General features: G+C 39.4%; 1 protein-coding gene across 4 annotated transcripts; it reads left to right on the top strand.

Annotated features, from left to right (window-relative positions):
• Positions 1 to 80: 80 nt before the first annotated feature.
• Positions 81 to 17,532, top strand: LOC118368423 (phosphatidylinositol 3,4,5-trisphosphate 3-phosphatase and dual-specificity protein phosphatase PTEN-like). 4 transcript variants are annotated; one of them, XM_052491710.1, is made up of 10 exons: positions 83 to 1,063; positions 3,537 to 3,621; positions 4,890 to 4,934; positions 5,693 to 5,736; positions 5,859 to 6,097; positions 6,674 to 6,815; positions 12,082 to 12,150; positions 12,565 to 12,731; positions 12,911 to 13,171; positions 13,536 to 17,532. In XM_052491710.1, the coding sequence occupies exons 1-10, from the start codon at positions 985 to 987 to the stop codon at positions 13,719 to 13,721; spliced, it is 1,317 nt and encodes a 438-aa protein (XP_052347670.1). In that variant the 5' UTR covers positions 83 to 984; the 3' UTR covers positions 13,722 to 17,532. The 4 variants fall into 4 exon arrangements, with proteins under 4 accessions (XP_052347676.1, XP_052347670.1, XP_052347678.1 ...); XM_052491715.1 differs by having other exon boundaries at positions 91 to 1,063; positions 12,911 to 13,162; XM_052491716.1 differs by lacking the exon at positions 12,082 to 12,150 and having other exon boundaries at positions 81 to 1,063.
• The last annotated feature ends 3,707 nt before the right edge of the window (positions 17,533 to 21,239 follow it).

Below are 21,239 nucleotides of genomic sequence, written 5' to 3'. Positions count from 1 at the left end.
ATGTCAATGTCATGATTCCTAAATTAAATATTGGAAACTTCCCTAATTATAGAAACACGTGACTATAATAGAGAAGCTAGTTCCCTGTTCAGTGCCCATGTCCTTCCGCCACCGACGAAAATAATTTCTTATAAATGCAATTATACAATGAAAGATACATATTTCATGATATAATGTATTGCTTTGTAAAGTTATTCTGCACTATTTTACGTGTTGTCCTAATCGCGTTTCCCCGGATAGATGTTTTTGAAGAACTATTTTACACTGCGGCATAACATTACGTCCAATCGTAGCCTTTCTCATTTGGAGCGGAAGCCATCATGGAAGTTTGCGAGAGCAGCGAGAGGAACGAGTCAGTAGGGAAAGGGACGTGTCAGGGAAGAAGTGCGGGCGAGTAATATAATTACACAGATTTGTTAGCTATGTTTAAGGTGGAGGCTGTCAATTTTCCTGTCATATTTTTTTAGTTCCGACGACGTGGATCGTTTTGTCGGATGAGTTCTTTTTGTTGTTGTTGAAGAATTGACATGCTAACTAGATACGCTAGCCATATCTAGCTACGTGTGTGCAGAGATCGAGTGTGTGTGTCACAGTCACTATTCTGGGCAAGGAACGTCGGGGAGATTTCTCTCCGCTTTTCTGGCATAATCACGGCGCCTTTGGCCAAATCAGATACTTGGTACGCTCTTAAAATACAACGGTTCGAGGGCTGGATAATTAATCACCTATTCATCTGGAGGATTTTGTGTCAAATTGTGGGATCTGGGAAGCCGGGCCTGTGGTGGATCGGAGAGAGGCCCTCCTTTATGACCCAGCAGCAGCAGAAGCTATTCTAGCTAGCACGGCTAGCTTAGCTAACTCACGTTAGCTGTCAACGTTTGACACCAACGGGATTGCGAGGGAGAAATATTGGCAGCATTTCATACAAAGGCAACAACAATACTTTCTCTTAATATAAAAACGTTAAAGACTCCTGTGACAGATATGGCTGCAATCATAAAGGAAATTGTCAGCCGAAACAAAAGGAGATACCAGGAGGATGGGTTTGACTTGGACTTGACTTGTATCCTTTTTGTTGAATGGCCGTAATATTAGCTGGCTAGTTTGTCTGACTATGTTCATCTGTCTCTATTAACGTTACCTCTGTCTCTATTAACGTTACTAGCTATAATACCTAGATTGATAACTTAACCTTTCGACAAAAGATGATTAGCTAGTTAACGTGAACTAATGTTAGTCAGAAGTCAGTGAGCATTAATTTAAAAATATATATATATATATATATTTTAGTTAGCAAGCTGTGAAAAGCTAATGACAGAACGTCTGGTTGGTTGGTTCGCTCCCTCGTCACTGGTTGGTCAACTAGCTGACTACCTAGCTAGGTCAATTAGCAACCAGGTTATATGCTAACCTACTCTGCTAAATTGCTACAGTATTTGACAACGGTGTGTGTGACCTGTGAAACTAAACGCAGAGTCTTGATAACTAGATAAATCTCATAGCTTGCATAACGTTAGCTTCGCTAGCTAGTAGGTTGCACGTCCATCATCATCATGATAACTGAACGAGAGATTCAACATCATGGATAACGTAGCTGGCTAATGTAGTGGTAGTAAACGTTATATCTAGCAAATTGATCTTGATAAGTTGTCTTAATTATTTGGTTGATGTCAACTGAATATGTCACCGGTTAGTTGGCTAATATATAGTTAGCTTCCCCTGGATGGGGAACAAAGAGATCAACCTTTTTGCGACGCATTATTAAGGTCCTCTGGCCTACATAATAATGTAACAAGCTATAATGGATTAGATTCACATTATATTCTCAATCAGTCCTCCTTCTAGCCAGACAAAGACCTAAAAGCATTTGAGTCATTATCAGAGTGCGAGGAAATGGTAGCTTATTAATACGATTTATAATAGCGCTATCTAGTTAGTGGAATGTGCCAATTTCAATGTGCTTGAATGAACATAATTATTGGTTTGGTCGTCTTGAGATATTTTAACTTTTTTTGTCTAGCTTAATGAGCTCAGCATGTTTGTATTGATTTGAGGTATTGTTGGAGATTGTGTTTAGTGACAAAAGACAATTATCAAAATTAATGTTCAGAAGTTAGCTATGTCTGAAATGCGTCACCTAACCTTGCAAGGTATGCAATCAAATGGTGAAAGTGTAGGTGCATGTATAATGCATAGATTAAAAGCCAGTTAAAGGTTATGAGCATAATTGGAGGGAGGAACTGTGGCTTCGTACTGTTGTACAATATTAGCATGTTTAGTTGTAATGTATTGCACTTCAATTGGTAAACTACTCTTTGCTGTGGCTATGACCCTTTGATTGAGGTTCAGTGATCTCAGGAAGCGCTGTGCATTTTATTTTATACAAATAAAAAACAGAACTGGGTTTGCCTAACGTAAGTATTTTTTTAGTTAGATCATGTATGAGCTAAACATGGGATTATAGCTAAATCACCTTGTTCCATCAAACATATTTAGATGCGAGAGAACTATTGTGCCAGTCATTGTGTCGGTCATTGTGGCAGTGTTCGGGAAGGCAGTGTAGCCATGGTTGTTCCTGTTATGTAATGATTCCTCTCCAGTTCTAGGGTTTGGTTTTAAAATAGTGATGAGATTTCACATCGGCAACAATGCCTCTCCACCAGCTCTTAACTGTGCTATTACGAATATGACAATTATTCTGCTAAATGGTGTTGCTGGAAATGGCAGGCTTATTTTATTTAACCTTTTACCTAAGTTCGTCTCATTGAGATAACATCTCATTTTCAAGAGAGACCTGGTCCAACCAAGAGAGAACTATGTTCTGTGAAAATTGAATGGATCCCATTCAGTCCATTTATTTATTTGATTGGAACAGTGAGGCTCTGCTCATGCTGACCAGTGCATTTGTCATTGCAGTCGTCTCGGGTACTTTTGGAGCATGACGTCATTGTGATTTTATGCCAGTTCAAATGTAAAATACACTATCAGGATACGTAAGTGTGTGACAAGACGGCCTGGGTTTCAGTAAATGAACAGTAAACATGGAAGAATCATTTAGAGATCGTGTTTTGTATGCATTTCATATAGTAGTAGCCAATTCTGATGAATTATTTGACCAAATAGGGATTCTTTGTATGCTTAAATAAAAAAATGTGTGCTTGGATATATTTCCCAAGTGAAAAGGCATGTGCAAATTAGAGCAACTTGAGCTTTGCTTATACCTGTATTGATGATGTAATGTTTTTTCTTTCGAAGAGGTGATGATGATGGGTGGGGGGGTCTGGTCTATATTACCCAGGCTCTGTCCTGTTGTCCATACTTCTCTGCTGTGATTGATCTGTCACGATAAGCAATGCATGTCTGATGTAAGCTATGATATAAGCCATCTGTGTTTGGGCATATCAAAGAGCTGTTTGTTTGCATTGTACACCAATTGTATGTGGGTTGTTGTATTGGCCTAGGTGTGTGTAATTCCTTTCTTTAGTCTCTGACCTTTAAGCAGCCAACCTCCTGGTTTCCTTGACTCCTGCGCTCAGATATTTATCCGAACATAATTGCTATGGGCTTTCCTGCTGAAAGACTTGAGGGTGTCTACAGAAACAACATTGATGATGTAGTACGGTAAGTACTTCTCCTAAATGTGCATGTCGACTTCCCTGTCAAAAATAAACAAGGGGTTTCTTAGAACGTAAAGGAATGGGGGGGGAAAAGGTAAACAATAAACAGCAGGTAGTTAACCTACCTTAACCAAACCCTGTGGGAGCAGTTGGCGAGGCTGAACATTTTAGAGGGCCCTGTAATGTAAGCCAATTTCCAACTAATCTCAGAATTTCTCCAGGGAGCTGAGTTATATTTTAGCATTTTAAAAGCAAATTTCCAGGGATTCTACATATTCTGCCATGGCATGTTAGTTCTCAAAGACTTTATTTAAAGTTATAGTTTGATTCATTTTCTCTAAATACTTTATCTGGTTTTAGTTGTTTAAGTTTACACTGAAAATATCCCCCCTCATTAATATTATTATAAATGTTTTAGTTTGGAATCCCTGATCCTTTCTCACTGTTTATCATTATATGGGCGACAGAGGTCGGACTGAATATAATGTTTGAAATGCATGCTGTTGTGCCAGCTTCAGAGGCTTGCCTGATGTGTCAACTGAAACCAAAGGAGTGACCTGCAAGCCACCTGTGAACTTAACCTGACCCTACTTATTTTATTGCGCACCAATTTCCTTCAATTTACGCAGGCCCTAAAAATTGTCAGACTCCAGCCACCCATGTCATAGACTGTTCTTTCAGCTATCGTATGGCAAGCGGTACCGGAGCATCAAGTTTAGGTCCAAAAGGCTCCTTAACAGCGTCTTGCTGTTTATTATCTATGCATAGTCACTTTACCCCTACCTACATGTACATATTACCTCCATTACCTCGGACTAACCTGTATCCCCGCACATTAACTCGGTATTGTAACTTTTTTCACTAGTTTATTTAGTAAATATTTTCTTTACTCTTATTTTCTTAACTGCGTTGTTGGGTAAGGTCTATCTATACCTGTTGTATTCGGCGCATGTGACAAAGAAAATAAAAAAATTGAGGATGTAGACTCATAGGTGAGGCTTTTGGAAAAGTTAAAGGGAGAAAAAAAAGTATTTTTCTTTTCCCAGAAGCTGTTGTTTTTAGATATGTGAGCCAACCTGAACGACCAACACCGTATTATTTAGCTTGTCTGAGATGCCGTTAGTCTGCCCCCCTGTCTGTGCCATTCTGGCATTATCCTCTGTTTTAAGAAGGTGATTTAGAGGGCCGTTTAGTGTTGGAAGGTAAGTTGGATCAGAATTAGCTAAAAATGTGTTCTGGATGGAAAAGTAATTATCCTCTTCTCTCTCTCAGGTTTCTGGACTCGAAGCACAAAAATCATTACAAGATCTATAATCTGTGAGTACCCTGGTATCTGTCTATTTTGCCTGTGCATATGCAGTATGGTAAGCAGCGGTTGCTGTGCTGCAAAGATGTCTGATGTAATGCAGAAAATGTCTGTGGAATATAGCCCTGGAGGAGGAAAAGCCTTTCTGTTTTAGAATGTAAACCACAGTAGCTCTTATTTGCCTTAAGTCATCAGGACCCAGTTGTCTATCCGGCCTATCGTATAGGATTAAATGCATAGAAATTGAGTGAATAGAACGAGAGTCCCCATTCAAGCAATGATTTGTCTATTCTATTTCTATGCGTCTAATCCTATCGGATAGGCGAAATCCAGATAATTTCTTTAATACAGGGCCCAGTGGTTCTTGGTGGATAGGCCCAGGCATTGTGATGACGTTTCAGAACAATCATATCATGGTTACCGTTTGGTATAGTTTTGCCCTGAAAAGGAATTTACAACCATGTTTTCCTCACTCAGTTTGAAGTCGTTACCTAGTAGACTGGCACTGACTGACTTAACTGTGAGCTACAAAGATACTAATGATCACAGGTTTCTCATTGATAACAATCATCTTAACTATTGAGAGAAGTAGAGAGAGCTCAGTAAACACAATGGATATATTATTCAACAGTTGGCTGAATCTGTGTGGAATTCATGAGGTTGCAGTCATTGAAATAATCTGTATGCTGACAGATCGATTGTACAAATGAAAGAATGCTCCCGTTTGTAGTCCACTACTACAGCAACATTTTTGTTTGTCCCTTTATAGGTGCGCTGAGCGACATTATGACGCATCCAAATTCAATTGCAGAGGTGAGACATTACAGTGAAAACATCACTTTCATTCAGGCTGTCATTGAATGAATCAATCTTTAACTAAAAACCCTCCTGTGACATTATCTAACTGAGCTCAGTCTCTCTCCGTCTGTGTCCAGTTGCACAATATCCGTTTGAGGATCATAATCCCCCCCAGCTGGAGCTGATTAAACCGTTCTGCGAAGATCTTGACCAGTGGTTAAGTGAGGATGACAATCACGTGGCGGCGATTCACTGTAAAGCTGGAAAGGGACGTACGGGTGTCATGATCTGTGCATACCTGTTACACCGGGGCAAGTTCCTCAAAGCACAAGAAGCTCTGGACTTCTATGGAGAAGTCAGGACCAGAGATAAGAAGGTACATTTTATTGTTCCAGTCTGGCCCTCTTAAGGCTGCGTTTACACAGGCAGCCCAATTATGATATTTGTCCTCTAAATGGTCTTTTGACCAATTAGATCAACTCTGAAAAAGATCTGATGTGAAAAGATCTGACGTGATTGGTCAACAGACCTATTGTTCAGTGGGAAAAAAATATCAGAATTGGGCTGCATGTGTAAACGCAGCCATACTGTCTTGGAAACGGATCATCCCCATTATCCATTTGAATCATTCATCCCTCTTTCCCAGGCCATTTTCAACGTACCTCACTGGTAACATAAGGGTTAAATGGAGGATTATGATGATAGTCGTCAACTCCACACCATAGGCCTGGTCGTCGTGGTTGATTCTAGTACATCTCTAATCATTATCTTAATTGAAGGATACATTATGAATAGTTGCTTGAGTTAACGCTGATCTTCCTGACTTGAACATTTGTGAGGCTCCTATAAAGGCTTGTTGTCATGATTTGATATTTCAAATTGTAAATGTCCTCTTTACAGACGGAGAAAAAAAACTTCAGTTTCTCTAAGTGTTTTGTCTTTTCCCATTCAGGGAGTGACAATCCCCAGCCAGAGGCGCTATGTCTATTACTATAGCCACCTTCTCAAGAACCAGCTGGATTACAAACCAGTGGCTCTGCTCTTCCACAAGATGGTGTTCGAGACGGTGCCCATGTTCAGTGGCGGAACGTGTCGTAAGTGATTTCCTCGTCATTGGTCTCAATCCTGTTTCTTTCCTGTATCCTCCTGACCTGGGGCTTGTATGCTACTGGCTTTCACACTTTCACAATGTGAGCTTCAATTCATTGTCCTGCCTCCGTCCTCTGCTTTGCACAGCTTTGCTTCTTGATGTTGCATGATCTTTTGCCCTTTTCTCCATGCAAAGCTGACATTAACCACAGTGGAACGGACCGTTTTGTAATGACGGTTATGCTCGTCAGAATTGTGTGGTTTCCCTGCTATTATTTTGCTTGGCTCATTGGTCATTTGACTTGGCTGTATAATCAGAGAATAAGGGGTTTTATTCGTGCGTTCAAGACAGCTGGGAAGTTGGGGGGGCGGACAAGGTCAAATCATGACGTCCGTGATCTTCAGGTCAGAAAGTCGGTGCTCTTGAAAGTTTCCGAAGACTGCTAAAAAAGTTTTTTCCCAGTCTGAGCTCTTTTTAAAAATGTATTATTATTTTTTTTTTTTACCCGAGTTTCCAGTTGTCATTTACACATGGTCATTTCAGAGTTCCCAGTTGTTTGAAGGCAGCCTACACAGTTGAAGTCGGACGTTTACATACACTTAGATTAGTCATTAAAACGCTTTTTTTTTTTTTAACCACTCCACAGATTTCTTGTTAACAAATTGTAGTTTTGGCAAGTCAGTTAGGACATCTACTTTGTGCATGACGTGGAATTTTTCCAACAATTGTTTTCCAGACAGATTATTTCACTTATAATTCACTATCACAATTCCAATGGGTCAGAAGTTTACATAGACGAAGTTGACTGTGCCTTTAAACAGCTTGGGAATTTCCAGAAAATTGTCATGGCTTTAAAGCTTCTGATAGGCTAATTGACATCATTTGAGTCAATTGGAGGTGTTCCTGTGGATGTATTTCAAGGCCTACCTTCAAACTCAGTGCCTCTTTGCTTGACATCATGGGAAAATCTAAAGAAATCAGCCAAGAACTCAGAAGAGAAAAAAATGACCTCCAAGTCTGGTTCATCCTTGGGAGCAATTTCCATGTGCCTGAAGGTATCACGTTCATCTGTACAAACAAAAGTACGCAAGTATAAACACCATGGGACCACGCAGCCGTCATACCGCTCAAGAAGGAGAAGCGTTCTGTCTCTTAGAGATGAATGTACTTTGGTGCGAAAAGTGCAAATCAATCCCAGAATAACCGCAAAGGACATTGGGAAGATGCTGAAGGAAACTGGCACAAAAGTATCTACATAACCTGGAAGGCAGCTCAGCAAGGAAGAAGCCACTGCTCCAAAACCGCCATAAAAAAAGCCAGACTATGGTTTGCAACTGCACATGGGGACAAAGATTGTACTTTTTGGAGAAATTTCCTCTGGTCTGATGAAACAAAAATAACTGTTTGGCCATAATGACCATGGTTATGTTTGGAGGAAAAAGGGGGAGGCTTGCAAGCCAAAGAACACCATCCCAATCAAGAAGCACGGGGTGACAAACGTGTAGGCAGAACTGAAAAGGCGTGTGTGAGCAAGGAGGCCTACAAACCTGACTCAGTTACACCAGCTCTGTCAGGAGGAATGGGCCAAAATTCACTCAATTTATTGTGGGAAGCTTGTGGAAGGCTACCCGAAACGTTTGACCCAAGTTAAACAATTTAAAGGCAATGCTACCAAATGCTAATTGAGTGTATGTAAACTTCTGAACCACTGGGAATATGATGAAAGAAATATAAGTTAAAATAAATCATTCTCTCTACTATTATTCTAACATTTCACATTCTTAAAATAAAGTGGTGATCCTATTGGACCTAAGACAGGGAATTTTTAAGACGATTAAATGTCAGGAATTGTGAAAAACTGAGTTTAAATGTATTTGGCTAAGGTGTATGTAAACTTCTGACTTTAACTGTACCTCACTGGATTACCAGAAGACTTCAAATAGTGACGAGGGTAAAAAAAAAACAATGCATTACATATCACAAAATTATTTAGTAATTATACTCAAAATATAAATCCAACATGTAAAGTGCTGGTCCCATGTTTCATGGCATCTTAAAATATTCCAGAAATGTTTGATACACACAAAAAGCTTATTTCTCTCATGTTGTGCACAAATTAGTTTACATTCCTGTTAGTGAGCATGTCACATTTGCCAAGATAATCTGTCCACCTGACAGGTGTGGCATGTCAAGAAGCTGATTAAACAGCATGCTCATTACACAGGTGCACCTTGTGCTGTGGACTAAAGGTCACTCTACAATGTGCAGTTTTGTTTCACAACACAATGCTGCAGATGTCTCAAGTGTTGAGGGAGCGTGCAATTGGCATGCTGACTGCAGGAATGTCTACCACAGCTGTTGCCAGAATTGAATGTTAATTCCTATAACCATAAGCCAATGTCGTTTTAGAGAATTTGCCAGTGCGTCCAACCGGCCTCACAATCGCAAACCGCGTGTAACCACACCAGCCCAGGACCTCCACATCCGACTTATTCGCCTGCGGGATAGAATGACACCAGCCACTGGGGCAGCTGATGAAAATGAAGTGTATTTCTGTCTGTAATACAAACCCTTTTGGGTGTGAAAACTCATTATCATTGGCTTGGCCTGGCTCCCCAGTGGGTGGGCTTATGCCCTCCCAGGCCCACCCATGGCTGAGCCCCTGCCCAGTCATGTTAAATCCATAGATTATGGGCTAATTCATTTATTTCAATTGACTGGTTTCCTCATATGAACTGTAACTTGTTTTTTTGTTCAGTGTATATTATATTGATACTTTGACTCCAATAATGATACATTTTTTGTTAGCTATCGCTAGTTCGCTGTACCTGCGGCAACAAGTGTTACCCATAGAATTGCTTCCAGCAGCAATGGCAAAGTTGGCGTGGTCGTGGGCATGGCCAATGGCGCTGTCTCCGACCCAATATTTTAGAGGTCCTCCACTTGGCCACAGATTCTACACATTTTGCTATGTTATGCTAACTGAGTCGTGTGTTATCTAGAAAAGATAATGTAGTATAATATTTTAAAATCAGATCATCTTTAAGAACCACCAAAATAAAAATCTAGTCAGGGAAAATCTCAAATTCAAAAAATGTCATGGCGTGGGGCCCCCATTGATAAAAAAAAATATATATATATATTTTTTTTTTAAATAATTTTTTATTTTTTTTAGTTATTTTATATATATATATCATTTTTTTTTTTTTATAATTAAAAAAATAATAATTGTTATATATATATTTTTATTTAAAAAATATATATATTTTAAAAAATTATAACGTTTTATAATAATTATAAAAATAAAAAAATTCAAAAAAAGAAAAGATTATATATATATATCTTTTTTTTATTCTTTTTTATTTATTTTAATATATATATATTTGTATATATTAAAAAAAATTCTAATTTTTTTTAATACTTTTTAAAAATATATATATATATTATTTTATATATATATATATATATATATATATATATATATATATATATAAAAAAACATTTATATATATTTTTTTAAATAATATATATATAACAATTATTTTTTTTTATTATAAAAAAAAATAAAAAATGATATAAAATAAAAAATATATATATATTTTTTTTTATCAATGGGGGCCCCACGCCATGACATTTTTTGAATTTGAGATTTTCCCTGACTAGATTTTTATTTTGGTGGTTCTTAAAGATGATCTGATTTTAAAATATTATACTACATTATCTTTTCTAGATACTTTATATCTGGCTTTTAGTCGTCTTTTAAATTTATATTGAACGTTTTACCATATTGTTTTGGAGTGAAGGCAACGACTTAGCATCAGCAGCCCTCCGCTGCTAAATAAATCTGGGGAAACATTGGGCAAAAGTCTATTTTTAATTTTATCCTATAGCTTGTTCTCCATCTTTTTAAATAGTGAGCCAACGTGTTTTCGGCACTTTTATTACCACTGATCAAAACAAATGTTCTCATGGTCTCATCTCTCTGCAGCAGAGATATAGTGAGCAATATGTTTGGAACATCAAATCGCAGTATCGAATCGCAATACATATAGAACTGTGGTATTATCGTATTTCGAGGTCCCTGGCAGTTTCAAGCCCTACTTTGCTATAACAACCTGTGTGATTGTCATCAGTGGCTGCTCTTTTGTATTTGTATTTATTATGGATCTCCATTAGCTGCTGCCAAGGCAGAAGCTACTTTTCCTGGGGTCCAGAAACACAAGAACGTTACATACAGTTTAAAATAATACATTACATTTCATAACACCTTACCAAACACATTCAGCGTGTTCCCCTCAGGCCACCACTCCACCATCACCATATTTACAATACAACAGCCATGTGCACGTGGGTGTCTTGTCAGCTGTGTCTGGAATTGAACCTCTTCACTTCATTAATCCATATTTCTGTCGGTTGACCTATTGCCTGGGGCACGTGAACTGAGCAGCCTTCTGAGGTTGGCCTATTGGGCAGGTGATTTTAAAAAACAGGTGAAAACATCCAACCTGAAAAGAATGCCAGTAGTATGGCTCATCTTTCTGTTTCCACCCCATTAAGTGAAAGACGGACAATTTTTTGGCAGTCTGTAGAGCAAGTAGAGCCTCCACTGAGATAAAAAAAAAGTAAAAAAAACTGATAAGCTAAATTCAAAGAATTACAGTACTGGTCTTTTCTGATTCTTCCCTTGCGTGTAGGTGTTAGGCAGGCAAAATATGGTACTTCTGCTTGTAAAATGGCTAATTTACATTTTCGGGCAACCAAAAAATACTCTTGACTTGCTGATTGGCAAGTGTCTTTTTGGCTTTAATGTCAAATCCCTGTTATTTTATCCCTATTCTGAACACACAAACCACTATGTGGTGTGTTCCCATTGCAGAACACAAAGTATTGAAGTGGTTTTCATTTCAACGCCAAAGCCCCTCAAATGATTATTAGTAGATGAGAAATTTTGTTTTCTGTCGGTTTTCTTTTTTTGAAGGAAAATGTTAGTTGATGCTTATAAAGGCCTGTATGTTAGGAAATGCATTACTATAAATATTATGATTGCATAAAGGGACGTTCCATAATTGTTCTACTGGTTAAGGTCGTAATAACTTGACAATGGGAAGTTGCTGTCCACATGTTGAAATGGTAAGTTAGAATCTGTTTATGAATGGTTGTAAACATTTATATGCTACAGTATTTGTACATAGCCTTGATAACCCAGCTCTACCCAAGCCCAGGCAGGGCTGCTGCAGGACTCTGTGTTAATCTCCTTTTCTCTTTCTAAGGGGACACTTCCGTTAAAAACAAGAGCGAGCAGATTCCACATGGTTTCAGGAAAGGGAATTGGCACTGGGGTAATAATAATGATCAGCTTTTCATCCAATGTTTCCCTGTTGACTATGAGGTTGTTGTAGATGAAGGTGGTGTTGTTGAACTAGGTTGTAGATTGTTGGTGGTGTTAAACTTCATAAGGTAACTATCAATTCCCCCTCTATCTCAGTGGACTGATCCTAGACCAGAAGTACTCCCTCAAATGAGCTTGGTTTTGGTCAACTCTTCTCTTCTTAGGGCCCTTTATAGCATGTTACTGTAACCGTCTTTTCTATAATTAATATTCCTGGCAGTGGTACTATGTAATTCTGGCCCTTTTTCTTTTCTGTCCTCCATTCCTAATTTACCAAGATGTAAATAATATGTACTTGGTTGTTGTCACTGTGTCTCTCTACCCACCAGGAGAGTGACTGGTGTTCGCTTGTGCTCCCCCACAGATCCTCAGTTTGTGGTGTACCAGCTCAAGGTAAAGATCCACACGTCCAACCCGGTGAACACGCGGAAGGAGGAGAAGTATGTGTTCTTCGAGTTCCCCCAGCCGCTGCCTGTGTGCGGAGACATCAAGGTGGAGTTCTTCCACAAACAGAATAAAATGATGAAGAAGGTAATGAGCCTTGTGGTTCTTGAGTTTTATATGCAAGATTTAACTTAAACACAAGTTCTGATTGGAGTATAGCCTGTGTCGCGGTTGAGATGATGTAACTGAGATGCTGTAACTTTGTAACTGAGTTATTATTAAGTTAGCCTTTTATTCACCCCCCCCTGCATCTATTTTTCCATCAGGACAAGATGTTTCACTTTTGGGTGAATACCTTCTTTGTCCCTGGACCAGAGGAGAACTTTGAGAAGGTTGAGAACGGGACGTTACCAACGGAGACGTTACCAATGGCGACGTTACCAAAGGAGCAGGCAGGAAACCAAACGGGAGGAACTGGGGACAACGACAAGGATTACCTGATCCTCTCACTGACAAAGAACGACCTGGACAAAGCCAACAAGGATAAAGCAAACCGATACTTCTCCCCCAACTTCAAGGTCAGTCAGGTGAATGAGACTTTCTTTGATTGGGGGTTGGGGGAAAATACCTTTTTTATGAATGTTTGGTGAAATATTTGACTGTTTTGTGCCAAGATGAATGCGTGGTACCACTTTATTTGAATAGTCCATCTATAGATGCTCTATAGTCTATCTACTAAACCTAACCTTTATTCTAAACTAAACTGTAACATCAGCAAGCAGTTGCTTATCAACAGATGGTCATACTATCTGTAGAGCATCTACAGATGGATTATCCAAATAGTGTGACCAAATGCTCTCGCTGCTTCGTTCAGATGAAATGTTTCCCCGTTGTATAGATCCATTGGCGTGTTTCAGTTTGTGGATAATAACGTTTTCTCTGGAACTCCAGGTGAAGCTGTACTTTACCAAGACCGTGGAGGACATCTTCAACTCTGAGGCCAGCACTTCCACCTCGCTAACGCCAGACGTTAGTGACAACGAGGCGGACCATTACCGATACTCTGACACCACAGACTCTGACCCGGAGAACGAACCGTTTGACGAAGATCAACACACGCAAATAACGAAAGTGTGAGATTTTTATGGGAAGTAAAAAAAATAAAAAAATAAGTACCTTTCAGAGGGGAAAAGAGGAACTTGAATATAAACTGAAAAGCAAGTACCTTTTTCCCCACCAACCTACAGCAGCAGGACATTTGCTTCACGGAATATGCCACCAATTTTAGGAACAATGCTGACCAAGTTTTCTTTGTTCTTTTGAAATGTTTTGCCCCTCCCCCGCTCGTTCATCCGGAAAGTATTGACACCGTTGTTGAGTGGAAAAAGGTTCAGTAGCTGTAGTGTTATACCGTTTTGTGTCAAAGACCTATAGAAGAAGATTTCCACTATCAGGAGATGTGAGATCCGGTATTGGAAAGGCTTATTGGAAATCATAAATTTCACTGCTCCATCTCCTGTGGAAACCAAGGCCAGTGCTTCTGTCACTTTCTCCCACTTCATTCGTTGCCCTACCACCCCACTTACCACCCCTTCCATCCTGTCTACTGTGAATGCTTCTTGTGCTTTTTGCAGGTGGTCTCACATGAGTTTGTGCAGTGTAAACTGCATGTTAGAATTTCTCCAGTTGGCTTATGATTATTATTGTGATTATTATTATAATTATTAAGCTACATGACATCTAACCAATGTCCATACCTTCTATCATGTCTGTTCAAGGTATGCAGAAACCCAGTGTCCCATGTATTGTTGATGTTTTTATGTTAAGGTAAATGGAACACAAAACGGCAGGGAAGCCAGTGTTGCAATAACGTGAACACTATAGTTAAACGACAAACGGTGTGCATGTTATTGGAATCGTTGTTTAATAAATTGTATACCATGTTTTTCAACAACAACAAAATAGATTTCTAAAGCTGATTTTATTTATAGCCAGGAGGTCAAAAATGGCATCCTTTATTTTCATGGTATCTGCAGGTATAACTTCAGTCTTTTGGCAAGCCATTTAGAATGGCCTTGTGTTTTATGATACAGTACATGGCGTCGCCCCCCTCCCTTTTTAACAGTAACCGGATACAGTTTTGGCCATCATCACAGAGGACAATGTTATCATGTTTTGCATTAATTTTCAGTGTGTAATGTGCTTATAGGGGGGTAATCTGTTCCAAATGTGTACGTTATGACATGCCGTACTACAGCATGTCTCCAAACCTGCATTAGTGCGTCTGGGTCGGTGTCCCCTCAGTCTCTAGAAAGTTTTCCGACACACTGCACTTTTTGTCATCTTAGTCTGTGCATGGACGCACCAGAAGTGGTGATGCTGACCTAGTCTTGACACATGTTCAGGAAGGCCAATAGAGGTGACGCTTGGTAAGAGACCGAGGCGACAGAGTGGGATTGAATGTACAGCTTTCTGTGAACCGATCCAGGGGTGTTTAATGCAGGTTTTGATCAACCCAGGAGTGGATAATATGTGAACTTAGGTGCTCTTTAGGTTGTCTTTTTTTCCTCTTGAGACATCAGATCTTTTACTCCTTGAATGACTTGTTTTGCAGCCTTATCGTATTTGGCCCAATGAGATCCGGATCACTTGTACATCCAACAAAAGGTGCTTAAGCCAAGCTGCATGCTTACGATCCATCAACAACGGAGCCAAGAATCTGTACCTATCCTATGGTGCAAGTAGCTTCAGTGGCATACACTACTTCTGTGTGAGAACTTTTTAATGTGCACCCCCACGTGCATTTTTCTGCAGTTGCTGTCCCTAACTGGTTGGGGTTATTTCCCTTTTTGTTGCGTTTTTCCTTCTCCTTTTCAAAAACAGGTTTCATTCCGTTGGGGAATGAAATTAGCGCAGCTACAGATTTTACAAAGTCTTGTGCTTGCTTATGAAATATAAAGAGCCCTATATATGCGAATATTTAAATATGTATCATTTATTTTCAGCATGCCAAATTTTTTTGTAACAGCTGGCCTCTGTGGCATGCCACGGGCCAGACCCAGGAATCTGCACTGAGGGTAGTGATGTAAGCTGCCTTTTCCTGTACTCTTTGACATGAAGGCTTCCCTCTTTTCAACAATCCATCGCACATGCCGTTTCATCTCGCCTTGTTTTTAGACTACTTTCCTTAGGTGTCTCTGTTTCTTTTGTCTGTTTCTCTTCATCGTAAAGTGTACCCTAGCCAACCCAGGAACACTTCATCTAGAATACTTATTTTTGTTTACATTTTATGACATCACTGAAAACCTGCCAAAAGTAAGCTTGATAATTATTTCTTTTTGTTTGTTTTTCTTTGTTCTTTAAGGTGGGGCCTATGGGAGATGTTCTTTGCCTTACTTGAAGTTGACACAGCTTTCTCTGCTATTGCTTTGAAATCTACCATTCTGCCCAAGCACTGACTTGATAGTTAAAGTACTTATTTAAAGCTACTATTAATAGAGCAATCGACTTTTGCACTGTTACAGGGTTTTGCAGGGTCTCAGTCAGTGAATCAGTCTCCTCACCTGTTGTTCCCCTTAGTAAAACAAAGCCTTGCGATCAGTGAAGGACGGTGGATTAAAATGGCTAGGTGTACCTTAATCTTGTATTCATGCATCCCCCATAGAAACAACAATTTGTTACTTTGACTGAAAATGTCCTGACCCTTTTTTATTATTTTTTTAAAAGAAAATAAATAAACATTTGGAGAAAAAAATGGAATTAACTATTTGACATTCGTGTTTTCTGGTGAAGACTGCAGGTAAACTATCGGGCAAAAAAATATACTATCTGGATCCATTTGCTTCTGGATGTTCAGCAGCTGAAATGTCTGAATCTATTCAATGGCCTCAATATTAAGGAGTGTATGTTTTAAGAGACATTGCTGAATGTTTCATATTCATCTCCAGCACCACCCCAACATCAACACATGTGAATCGTTTTTCTAATGACAACACCGGTGTGCATTGTATTATTATTTTTTTACCAATAATGAGTAGGGTTGTCTAATTGGTTGATGTCGTTGGAAAGCTTAGAGGAAGGTGAGTTTCCAATGACATCAACCAATTAGCAGGCAATGCCTACTCATAATTGGTTAAAGTCACACGATGCACACTGATGTCATTGGAAACACTTGTCTTTTTTTTTTTTTGCTGCAAAACATAGAAACATGCAATTTTCACATGATGTTGGGTTGGTGCTGGATTTAAGGCCACAGGCCATCCCCTAGACATCTCTAGCCCCAATTCTCAAAACATGTTACCACAGTACCTTAAAGTACAAATTCCTAGGGGAACCTTTTGGCATGGGCTAAAACTTGTGGAGTTCACAGGCAGCATACACAAGGTTCAGCTTAAAGACAAAGTAAAATAATTTTAACGGTGCCAGTGTGTAGGTTAAGTTTTGTCACTAGTTTTTAGCTGATTTGTGCAATATGTTATGATGCCTGTGGTTGCCACACATTGCCTCTCATTTACAGTTGGGGGTGAAATCTTGTTAAATACTGTTCTAGAACATGTCATGCATTCAGATGGAAGGGGTGCAATAAATCAAGAGGTGTTACCTGCAGAAGTGGGCGGGGCTACCTCCCTCCCGCCACTCCATTGTTTTGTTTGAGTTTTTTTCTCCCTGGGATTAATTTTGTGCAGAGGTATGTTGGCTATAACTCATTCTATTTTCAATCTTTAAAAAAAATAAACAGCCTTATTCCATTTCAGCCTGTTCGGATACTATTGTGCTGTTCAACAGTTGCTCTGTGTGTAATGCTATGCACTGAGAATACACAACCCACGATGTAAAATAGAAATACATGTACAGGTTATAATTATGCTCATACAAATTAGATGTCTGTTTGTTATTGTATGTGTAAACTGCCCTTTATCTTAGTGTTATAAACTTCACATAAATCCAATCAAGTCTCATTCTTGTCTCTGTGAGATACCTGATTTGTGATCGACCTTCATATTTTACGATGACGATGACCAGTATAACAAGAATTCTTATTGTTTTTGATGTATATTAATGCTTTCTGATTTCAAGTTGAAATAGATCATGAACAGTGCTAGCTATGGAAAAGAGGGTTGAGTCGGGATGACCCTGTGAGTGGGAGCTGGTTTGTAAAGCCTCTAGGTCATTATGGTTTTCTCCACGTCGGGAAATGTTTACTGCTGTGTGTAAATAAGCTTGCTTTTAAGATGCCAGAAGTTTGAGAAAACCATGTCAACGGTCTCGCTTAGGCGACCTACGAGTGGGATAATGAAGTGGTTGTATACACTAACTACAAGCCCTGTACATTTGACTGACCTCTGTTTTGGAAACATTAAGCCGTGTCCTCCAAAAATAATGGTGCCATTGCTGTTCAGTGTGAGTATGATCAGATACTTTCAAGGGCAGTGCTGTGCTATTGAGCGTATTCATTACTTGGGGATCTGTGCATCAAATGTCCTTCACTGATTCTTTAACACAGGAAACTGAGGCGTTCTCTTCATCGTCTGCTAATACTATCCAGTGTTCCTGTTGCCAGTGTTGAAGGGATCACCATTTTCTATCTCTACTGCCTTCGTTGTTCTAGGAGGTGGCAGGCAACAACTGGAATGTGTTGTGCCCACAAAAAAACAGCAATTCACGTGGCCTGGTCTTTTGAAATGATAGAAAATACCTATTTAATGGAATTGTTCTTTGACATTTCCATAGAAACAGGAATTGTGAATACCAAGTATATGAAGAAGTGTGTGTGCTGCCTGCTATCGCGTACATAAACCCCCAAATTATGATAAAATGACATTGATACAGAGGACAGTTAGTCCTAGATGAACGTTCTGTATAACCGACTGCTCTACATTGTTTGTCGTTACAAAACACCACCACAGCCCCGGTGGAATCTGATATTTTCAGCGGATGAAAAAGGAGAAGCGAGAATTTAACATTGAGGCGTGCCTCTTCAGTCTCTTGCTCGTTAATATCTCTAGCCTGTTGATAATCAAATTCCCCATGCGGCGCCCCTCAACTCAACTGCACCATTTTCAGCTCGTTGGTTCCCGTTTCCTTGTTGCCTTCTCTCCAAAGCATTTTAGCAATGGTATCAAGGGTGGTAGCAACCAATGATTAATCATCGTGTGAGTTATGGGTTTTTGCTTCTGTGGTTATACTCAAAGGGACTCTTCTGTGATTTGACAACTGCTAGCATCAGATATGTATTTACAATCCGTATGAACATGTAAATGAAGTATTGGCAGTAGATTGTGTATTAATGTCTGTTGGTTTGAGTACACACAGGATCTGATCATATTTCATCCCTGGTGTCTAATGCAGACAGAAAAAATAAAGTTGTGTAATAGGTCTGGTGAGCTCAACATGTCTTACATGGATGACCCGAGAGACTGAAAATTGGGTCCCTCACTATCTCTTTGACAAATGGTCAAACATCCTTCAGTCAGTCCTTTCATACAGGTTTCGACTGTGAAAGAATAACGAGACAAATGGACTTCCTCAACTTGAATTGGTTCCAGTGAATGGTGCATACAACCACAATATACGACTGGAGCTCGTAAAAACGATCCGGGCCTGATGTTTTGACCCCACAACACTTCTAACGTCACAGCAGAAGTCACAGACCAGTGTCTTTCTGTCTTGTGTCTGTGTTTCAGGCGACTGCATGAGACACCCTCCGTCACCCTCATGTTGCCCTTTTAACCATCATTTGTCTGAGGAGGATAAAAGGATTCTCATTGGCTGAGGGAAAGACAAATGGAAGCCACGAGTACCACAGGAGGTTGGTGGACCCTTAATTAGGGGGGACGGGTTCGTGGTATTGGCTGGAGTGGAATGGTATCAAATACATCACAAGGTTTCCATGTGTTTGATGCCATTCCATTCACTCCGTTCCAGCCATTATTATGAGCCAGCCTCCACTGACTGGTACACAGGGACAACCGCACGTCTACTGCAGTACACACGTCCCCATGACACGGCACATTAGCTTTCAATTAACCTAACCCTCCATGGAATCTGGCTGGTAATGTTGTCTCCCCTATCTATGGTCTCCTACAAAGTTCAAAACAGAGAAGGGTGTCTATATGGGTTTTGTGGGGGGGGTTCTGCTCTGCAGCCTCAGTCAGATACATCTGATGAATAAAGAGTGGCCTGCTTGCCTACCGGTTCAGTCAGTCATGTTTGTTTTGTGAGGCTGTGACTGACTGAGCCTAAGTCACCCAACTAAGCACAGCAGCAGCACCACTAGGGAAACACCCTGAGAGGCCTGTGACATAACTTACATTTATTGTCATGAATCTTGTCCTGGAGGCAGGAGTGAGCGATTTCCTCTATATGAAAATATAAATAAATTGTCATTTAAGCCCAGCTAACACACTTGGTTCCTTGGAAGTTGTGGGAACATGTGTTTTTGGTTTCAATTTGTGGGAACAAAGCCATATGTTTCCTGACCGGTAAAACAGAATGTTTTTTTAAAACGTTCTGAGAACGTTTTATTCTGGTTCCTTCAAAGTTTTCCTAGGAGAAATTATAGGTTACTTTGAGGTTTTTGAGTAACTTCCTTAAAATGTCCACCGAAAGACTTGAAAACACTGCCAGCTTATTTTGGGTAAACTTTCTTGAACTCTAAGCACAGATAGGACACATGTAAATTAATTTTCTTAGACATTAATCATGCAAACACATTACTGTTTTATTGAGACACAGCATCAGTGAGGTTTGAACCTATGATCTTCTGTTCTTCATTCATAAAATTAGTCCACTGCGCCATCAGGATAGAGTTACCATGCCATGTTTTTTTTTTTACTCATACAAAGCTGTTCATTTTAGTCTATTCAAACAGACCCCATTTCAATGGAAACAATCACTAATTAAGATCAGGTGTGGCCAATTAGTGGGTGTGGCCAACACACCTGAACACACTCAACAAGAGAGGGTAGAGGGAGTTTTGTTGATGCTGAGAACAGAATTTATATGTTTTTAAATAACATTATTAGAATGTTCTCTGAACTTTACTAAAGTTCCGTTTTTATGGAAAGTTTTAACATTCTCTGAACAATAAGAACAATTTTAAATAGAACCACGAGGAAACCTGTAGGAAACGTTATGCTTAAGTAATCCAATACGCACAGAAGAATGTTGTTTTTTAATGGTCTCTGAACTTTGTGAACGGTCCCAATGTCAAAATCAAATCAAATGTTATTTGTCACATACACATGGTTAGCAGATGTTAATGTGAGTGTAGCGAAATGCTTGTGCTTCTAGTTCTGACCATGCAGTAATATCTAACAAGTAATCTAACAATTTCACAACAACTACCTTACACACAAGTGTAAAGAAATTAATAAGAATATGTACATAAAAAATATGGGTGAGTGATGGCCGAACGGCATAGGCAAGACACAGTAGATGGTATGGAGTACAGTATATACATATGAGATGAGTAATGTAGGTTATGTAAACATTATATAAAGTGGCATTGTTTAAAGTGGTTAGTGATACATTTATTACATCCAATTTTGTATTATTAAAGTGGCTAGAGATTTGAGTCAGTATGTTGGCAGCAGCCACTCAGTGTTAGTGATGGCTGTTTAACAGTCTGATGGCCTTGAGATAGAAGCTGTTTTT

This window comes from Oncorhynchus keta, chromosome 3, assembly GCF_023373465.1.
Source record: "Oncorhynchus keta strain PuntledgeMale-10-30-2019 chromosome 3, Oket_V2, whole genome shotgun sequence".
In the NCBI taxonomy this organism is placed as follows: Eukaryota; Metazoa; Chordata; class Actinopteri; order Salmoniformes; family Salmonidae; genus Oncorhynchus; species Oncorhynchus keta.
The sequence above is the reverse complement of the archived record's forward strand: the minus strand, read 5'-3'. Positions and strand labels throughout refer to the sequence as shown.